The sequence below is a fragment of the Prunus avium genome, chromosome 1 (assembly GCF_965620075.1).
Source record: "Prunus avium chromosome 1, drPruAviu1.hap1.1, whole genome shotgun sequence".
Classification (NCBI taxonomy): Eukaryota; Viridiplantae; Streptophyta; class Magnoliopsida; order Rosales; family Rosaceae; genus Prunus; species Prunus avium.
In genome coordinates this window covers 52602980-52610398 of record NC_142284.1, presented here as the reverse complement: position 1 = coordinate 52610398, position 7419 = coordinate 52602980, and the positions used below count along the sequence as shown (strand labels likewise).

The 7419-nt window shown below is 38.8% G+C and overlaps 2 protein-coding genes across 3 annotated transcripts; one reads left to right on the top strand and one right to left on the bottom strand.

Annotated features, from left to right (window-relative positions):
* The first annotated feature begins 7 nt into the window (after positions 1-7).
* LOC110774540 (ATPase 5, plasma membrane-type) lies at positions 8-4099 on the top strand. The gene is made up of 13 exons (XM_088255738.1): positions 8-310; positions 405-527; positions 620-724; positions 810-954; positions 1083-1247; positions 1607-1845; positions 1936-1968; positions 2063-2144; positions 2234-2394; positions 2504-2677; positions 3005-3187; positions 3292-3473; positions 3631-4099. Exons 1-13 carry the CDS (start codon positions 14-16, stop codon positions 3725-3727), a joined length of 1986 nt encoding a protein of 661 aa, XP_088111864.1. The 5' UTR covers positions 8-13; the 3' UTR covers positions 3728-4099.
* Positions 4100-4648: 549 nt separating this feature from the next.
* On the bottom strand, positions 4649-6556 carry LOC110774541 (peroxidase 16). 2 transcript variants are annotated; one of them, XM_088250232.1, is made up of 4 exons: positions 6079-6556; positions 5767-5964; positions 5294-5426; positions 4649-5153 (listed from the first exon to the last, which is right to left on the bottom strand). In XM_088250232.1, exons 1-4 carry the CDS (start codon positions 6424-6426, stop codon positions 4747-4749), a joined length of 1086 nt encoding a protein of 361 aa, XP_088106358.1. In that variant the 5' UTR covers positions 6427-6556; the 3' UTR covers positions 4649-4746. The 2 variants fall into 2 exon arrangements, with proteins under 2 accessions (XP_088106358.1, XP_021834780.2); XM_021979088.2 differs by having other exon boundaries at positions 5261-5426; positions 6079-6534.
* Positions 6557-7419: the final 863 nt, after the last annotated feature.

Here is a 7419-nt window from a genome sequence, read left to right as displayed (position 1 = left end):
AATCCCAATTGCCATGCCAACTGTTTTATCTGTCACCATGGCTATTGGCTCCCACAGGCTTTCTCAGCAAGGTGCTATTACCAAAAGAATGACTGCCATTGAGGAAATGGCTGGCATGGATGTCCTCTGCAGTGACAAGACTGGGACTCTGACCCTGAACAAGCTGACAGTTGACAGAAATCTGATTGAAGTGTTTGCCAAGGGTGTGGAGAAAGAGCATGTTATGCTTCTTGCGGCAAGAGCTTCTAGGACTGAAAATCAGGATGCTATTGATGCTGCAATTGTAGGAATGCTTGCTGATCCGAAGGAGGTAAGTTGTCTCACATTTGTCTTTTACCCCTTCAGCCTTTTAGGTCCAAGCCTTTATAATGAGACTTTTCTATGTCATATATCAATTTGGGCAGGCACGAGCTGGTATCAGAGAAGTCCATTTCCTTCCATTCAACCCTGTAGACAAGAGGACTGCTCTGACCTACATCGATTCTGATGGAAATTGGCATAGAGCTAGCAAAGGTGCCCCTGAGCAGGTAACATTGTCTTACCTCAATTTTAGGTATTGAACAAGAAGTATCTCTCCCACTGCATAAAATATTTGAATGTTTCTTATCCTTTGTGACAGATATTAACCCTGTGCAACTGCAAGGAAGATTTCAAGAAGAGGGCTCATGCAGTGATTGATAAGTTTGCTGAACGTGGACTTCGTTCTCTAGCCGTTGCAAGACAGGTTTGCAAAATGAGCCTTTAATATGTGCTTGTTCCTTTGTCAACCGAACTCCCTGGTCTCATATCTGTTTTCTGTTTGTCTTCAGCAAGTACCAGAGAAAACAAAAGAGAGTCCAGGGACACCATGGCAGTTTGTTGGTTTGTTGCCGTTATTTGATCCTCCCAGGCATGACAGTGCAGAAACAATTCGCAGAGCTCTCAATCTCGGCGTGAATGTGAAGATGATTACTGGTAGGTTGCATTTCCCCTTAATCTTTGTAAAATGTCATGACTACATGTTAGTCCGTCCCCCTTTTTCTCCCGTATGGGAACTTTCTATGTTTTGTACCTTCTGTAAAATTCGTGCCTCCAATGTGTAGGGGATCAGCTTGCCATTGGCAAGGAAACTGGAAGGAGGCTTGGGATGGGAACAAACATGTACCCATCTTCCGCATTGCTTGGCCAAGACAAGGATGCATCCATTGCTTCCCTCCCTGTGGATGAATTGATTGAGAAGGCTGATGGGTTTGCTGGAGTATTTCCAGGTGGGTTCTTGGAACTTCTCTTTTCTCTCTAACACACACTCTATTTTAAAGAGAAGTTATACTCCTGAACTTTCTTGGTAGTAGGTAGCATTGAAAAAGCATTTGTAATTGGTTAAAATTCAGCCTACACTCGTGACTGTTCACAGTGTTCGCCGTTCACTATGTTTTTAAGTTTTGTCTTGGAAAATTGAAAATGAGTGACCATGTCACTTTCTTTGCCTTCAGTACTTGGTTGCACTTTCACAATGTGCCACTTTTTTTAATTATTTTTTATTCAATTGATAAGTAAATTTTTGCATTTATTTCTGTTTTTAACTGGATATTGACCCTTGTTCTAACACCTCTTTTTGATATAATAGAACACAAATATGAAATTGTAAAGAGGCTACAGGAGAGGAAGCACATCTGTGGAATGACAGGAGATGGTGTCAATGATGCTCCTGCTTTGAAAAAAGCAGACATCGGTATTGCTGTAGCTGACGCTACTGATGCTGCTAGAAGTGCTTCGGATATTGTTCTCACTGAACCAGGTTTAAGTGTGATCATAAGTGCAGTACTGACAAGCAGGGCCATATTCCAGAGGATGAAGAACTATACTGTTAGTTACATTTATGTTCTTTCATGTTGGCTGTCTATAGATGTTTAAATGTTTCCAGGCCACCCAACTTAATTTTGTTCCATTTTGCAGATCTATGCTGTTTCTATTACCATACGTATAGTGGTAAGTGAAGCAGTGATCAGTTTTGAGATGCTAGTGGTGCTTTTCCTATTTTAGGTCTTATGTATTTATTCTCATTATGCTAAACTTTGTGCAGTTTGGATTTATGTTCATTGCATTGATATGGAAGTTTGACTTTGCACCCTTCATGGTATTGATCATCGCCATCCTAAATGATGGTAAGATTATACACATATCTGTGTGAACGATTTACAGTTGTACATTAGAGTGATAAATGAGTCTGAGTTTGCGCTTACAATTCTGCTAGGAACAATCATGACAATATCAAAGGACCGAGTGAAGCCATCTCCTCAGCCAGACAGCTGGAAACTGAAAGAAATTTTTGCTACTGGCATTGTTCTTGGAGGATACATGGCGCTAATGACAGTTGTCTTCTTCTGGCTTATGACAGATACCAAATTCTTCTCGGTAGGAATATAATTCTTGTATCTTCCATTAATATATAAGCTATGAAGCTCACATTTGTTAGGTAAGTATCTTCAAACTGATTTTATTCACCTTTTTTTTCATAATGCAGAACACATTTCATGTAAGACATTTGGGTGATAGACCTGAACAAATGATGGCAGCATTGTACTTACAAGTGAGTATTGTTAGCCAAGCCCTTATCTTTGTCACAAGGTCTCGTAGCTGGTCTTTTGTTGAACGTCCTGGACTTCTCTTACTCGGAGCTTTCATGGTTGCCCAACTGGTAAGCATTTGCCTACTGTACTGGATGTTTCTGTCTTGTATGCTTCTGTGGTTGTACTCTTCTGCATGCATTTTTATACAAGGCTTCAAATGGGATAATATTAAGCTTTTAGAATTCTTAGGAATTTCCAATAATGTCAACGGGATTAATCTAGAAATATGTGTCTAGTGTGTTTGGTCAAGTAAAAACAATATGATGTTGGGATTCTTGTCTCTCATGACTCACACTCACTTTTTACAAACCTGAACTCAGGTATAAACGCAGAGGAATGTATTTATTTTTCATATTTTCACTTTCTAAATGGTTGCTCATTCTGCACAATGACAGGTAGCTACTCTCATAGCAGTCTATGCAAACTGGGGTTTCGCACGGATAGAGGGATGTGGCTGGGGCTGGGCTGGTGTAATCTGGCTATTCAGCGTGGTGACATATTTCCCTCTCGACTTACTTAAATTCGCAATCCGCTACATTCAAAGTGGGAAAGCTTGGGATAACCTTTTGGAAAACAAGGTATGCTGCTGAATGATAATTCTTTGAAATAAGAGGCACAGTCGAGTAGTAAGATAGATTCTGCATGTTCATAATTGACCTCATTCTGTGTTTTTCGATAACAGACTGCTTTTACTACAAAGAAAGACTATGGGAAAGAGGAGAGAGAAGCTCAGTGGGCTGCTGCTCAGAGGACCCTACATGGCCTTCAACCACCAGAAACCAACAACCTTTTCAGTGACAAGAACAGTTACAGGGAGCTTTCAGAGATCGCAGAACAAGCCAAGCGGAGGGCTGAGGTTGCAAGGTAAGCACCATGTGTACTCAATTCTTTCCAGGAAAATGCAGCTATGCGACTTAAACACAGAGATAGTTTCATGCTTGCCAGTTATGCATATGCACTTTGTAATGCAGAAGTTATTATTTGAGATTCTAAGACAATTCGTTTCCTGTTGTCATTGCAGGCTGCGGGAGTTGCACACACTGAAGGGTCATGTTGAGTCAGTTGTGAAGCTCAAAGGACTCGACATCGACACAATTCAACAACATTATACAGTTTGAGGGAGAGCTTTCTTAAAGGGGAACAAAGAGGCTTAAGCTTCTACCTTGAATGAGAAGCGAAAAATTAATGACGACGATGATGATGAAGCTCTTTAGTAATAACCTTGTGTCTTTAGATTAGTTTAATACTCCTCTTGCTAGGGGATGTCTCTTTTGTAGCCAAAATAACTTGAATTACAGTTTTACTATTTGGGTTTTTACTCAATATCGTCCGTCATGTGATTGGCGCTATGTCTTTTGCGTTATTTTACTGTACATAGTAGGAGCCCCTACAAAGAAGTAATAAGGATCCGTTATTATTATGAACACCTGAAAAGCATTTCCTTTGATGGTTGATAATGAAATTTCTAAAATTCTTGTTGGAAATAGAAATTTGAGTGGGATGTTTTTCAATTTAAATCAACATTGAAAACGAGAGATCTTATTTCTCGTAAACGGCTTTGCTAGAGTTTTTGGTGTTTTTAATTGGGTTCCTTTTATTTTTTTATTTTAAAATTTCCATTGGAATTTTTTTTTTGTTCTTTTCAGGCTCGCTTCTATCATTATTCTCGTTATTATTTTCTTCGTGGAATCTGTGTATTTGCAAAGGCATATTTTCACATTCTCAATGTTTTCTTTTCGAATTTCTAACAAAATATTATAGTTTGTCTTACATTATAATGAAAAACAAACACAGTGCTCTGGAGATCGCTCAACAACATTTGACACGAAAACTTGAAAGTGTTTTTGGGTTTCTTTAAGAAATTTTTAATAAAAGTGCGTATAAGCAGAAGTGCTCCTACGAAGCAATCCCAAAGTGACCCACTTTCTTAGACAATCTATGTCAGAAGGTGGCAGGTTGGACATCACAATCCTTCTCACCTAATTGCTTTTCTCCCATTTCGTGAGACAATGGCATGGGACCAGAGCCAAGAATGATGATGGTCAAAATAAGCAAATATTACATATGAAATTAATTAGAAAAACTTAGCTAATTAGTTTTTTACAAGCAAAGCTATAATGCATAATACTACATAATCTTAGTTCACAGCAGCACAATCATGCCTAATTTCACCCTGCTTTCCATTCTTAATTCCAAATCTTCCAAGCTTTGTTATGGCAGCCACAAAAGCCCGTTCGAAGGCGGAGGCGTCTGCTGCAAACAAATTGACAATTTTTCTTGATCTGGCGTCAGTGAACAAAGACTGATCAGAAGTAAACAACCCTTTTCCTTGCTGAAGGTTCTTGTAGTAGACATTGTCGAACTTTTGGGGTGTGGTTGGGTCCATGTCAACAGCAATTCTGGGGTCTACATTTGCTGGACACTCTTGTTTGAGATGCCTTGCATATGCCAAGTTCATCGTTGGATCAATTCTGTTCTGGCTTTTGAAACTGTATATCCGGTGAGTGAATTTGTTGCAGTGCGAGAATCCAATTGTATGTGCACCTACAACAAAGAAAATGAAAAAACAACAACAAAAATTGGATCAAAAACAGGTTCTGCATAACTTTGTGTTTTTTTGTTCTGTTTAAGATTTTTGGTTCTTCAAGCACCTGAGAGTGCAATGAGATCGGTTAGAGAGAGACCGTGGGAGGCGAACATCGACTTCAACTGGTCTAACCTAAAATCAGGATGAGGAAGATGTTGTCTCACACTGGCTTTTGTAGAAGTCCTCCCATCAAGTCTTCCCAATTCAACTCTGTAATATGGTCCCCCAGTCTGCACCAAGAGAATGCGTTAAAAGCATGCACAATATGGAATGTACAAAGAAGATTCCTTTTTCTTTTTTTTAGATTTTTCAAGCAGTGAAAAGGGACAAAGTGCTTTTGCACCCCACATTGAGGTGAAAATGGATTCTGCACTGGACAGCACTTCATGTGAATGCACAGTGCATAAACCCTTGATCACATTGGATCCTTCTATTTCTTGTGAGAGATTTGCTGAAACAAGAAATCTCTTAGTAAAAAGTGCAGTTACCATAATCCCTTCAATTCAAACTTTTAAGAGGGTTAACCTAAAAGAGACAAAAGAAAAAATGGTGCTTCCTTGCTTTGTTTACCAGTCTTACGACATCCCTTGTGGCCAAGGCCAGAATGTCAGCACAAGAAACCTTGTTCCTGCACTGGGGCACTTTATCAACAGCAGCCTTGGCTTTGATCACCGTATCAAACCCATCTCCAGCGAGCGAAAGGTTATCAGAGTTGTCCTTCTCTGCTGAATTGTTCCGAAAAGCTAGCATTATTGAAGCATCACATCCCTACATATGGCCAAAAATCTCACACTCATTGTTGCAGTTGCATGTATAAATATATAAATATGTATATGTATATGCAAAAATGTAAATTTTGTGTCAGGAAAAAAACCCAAGTACCCGGATGAAACAATCGTGGAAGAAGAGCCTCAGAGTGGCTGGAGCTGTCACAAATGTCTGCTGAAACTTCTGTTTGACTGCAGCATGCACAATTGCTTCAACATTTGGGCATGAGCTTCTGTAATATTCTACATGAAGCTGAGCATGAGCTGTGTTCAAGAGGAAAAGAAGAAGAAAGAGTAAAGGAAGAGAGAAAAGGCTTTGAACATTCATTGCTTGAAGTTGGAATTGTTTCAAGTCAGTTTCTTGATTGCATAAATATATATAGATGGGTTGGCCTTGTCTGTCAAGAATCTTAAAAGGAGTTGATAAGAGTTGATATTTAACAGTAATAATAATGAAACCCATAAAGGGATGCTTGGGTTAAAAAGGAGGTGGATTTGAAAACTGGGTGCATGACAAATTGACAAGCATGCTGGCTGGCATGTTGATAAAGATGTTTTTGGGTTTTTGGATGTTTAGGATTGTCCTTGGGGCTCTGGCATTATTGAAAGATTAAAAGGAAAGTGATTTTGGTTCCTGCTGCTCTGTCATTGTGCCCCAATCTATTTGGCACATGACAAGCATCTAGTACTTAGAAATCTATGAGACCGTAACTGCTCTCTAGTTTCTACACAATGTGATGCTTGGCTAGCCTCCAAATTTGCTTTGAGGAACAATTGATGATGCATATGAGTGAGAATAATAAGGTTTGTTTTTTTGTTTTTGGTAAATAAGTTAAGAACAAAAGTTCAAACTATACTGCTAAAGTAAGATTTACCCAATAAATAAAATCTCAGTGAGAGAATGTTGCATTGTTTTTTAAATGGCAGTCGGTTTACAAATTATTTTTTTAGTATATGTGATAGTCTAAACTACAGGGTTTAGGGGATATGAGTTTCTCACACACACAATCAACATGCTATGGAGTTCGAATATGAGATTTCTAGTCTGCAGCCGGCTTACCAATTAACTTTTGATTTAGCGGTATTTTCTTTCCAATATTGAAAGATGTCCCAAGTTTAGTTTCCCTTCCCTCAAATGAAAAAAAAGAAACAAGGGCCCCCTTGAAACACTGCCACATGGATCACCCAGAAAATAAAATATTGGTAAACAAACAATGTAGTATTATTGATTTGTTTGAATGGAAGGAGGCAGCCCACGTGGTTGAATTCTTATTATTGTTCAATCTGACAAAAAAGAAACCTTCTTGTGTCTTGCCAAATGACAATTGCTGCCAATTGCATCATGGGCTATTCATATGTTATGTAATTTTCCTATATTCCCTTCCATCTTTAGGACAATTAAAAAAGGAGGAGGTCATAATTTCAAAAAGAGAGCATAACAAAAACAAATATAGAC

Excerpts from the sequence above, each read along its gene's own strand:
- LOC110774540 (XM_088255738.1), top strand. The coding sequence starts at position 14 with ATGCCAACTGTTTTATCTGTCACCATGGCTATTGGCTCCCACAGGCTT. Across the intron at positions 725-809 it reads CTCTAGCCGTTGCAAGACAG|CAAGTACCAGAGAAAACAAA; the intron begins GTTTGCAAAATG and ends GTTTGTCTTCAG. Across the intron at positions 955-1,082 it reads GAATGTGAAGATGATTACTG|GGGATCAGCTTGCCATTGGC; the intron begins GTAGGTTGCATT and ends TCCAATGTGTAG.
- LOC110774541 (XM_021979088.2), bottom strand. The coding sequence starts at position 6,426 with ATGGGTTTCATTATTATTACTGTTAAATATCAACTCTTATCAACTCCT. Across the intron at positions 5,965-6,078 it reads TCCACGATTGTTTCATCCGG|GGATGTGATGCTTCAATAAT; the intron begins GTACTTGGGTTT and ends GGCCATATGTAG. Across the intron at positions 5,154-5,260 it reads CGATCTCATTGCACTCTCAG|GTGCACATACAATTGGATTC; the intron begins GTGCTTGAAGAA and ends TCTTTGTTGTAG.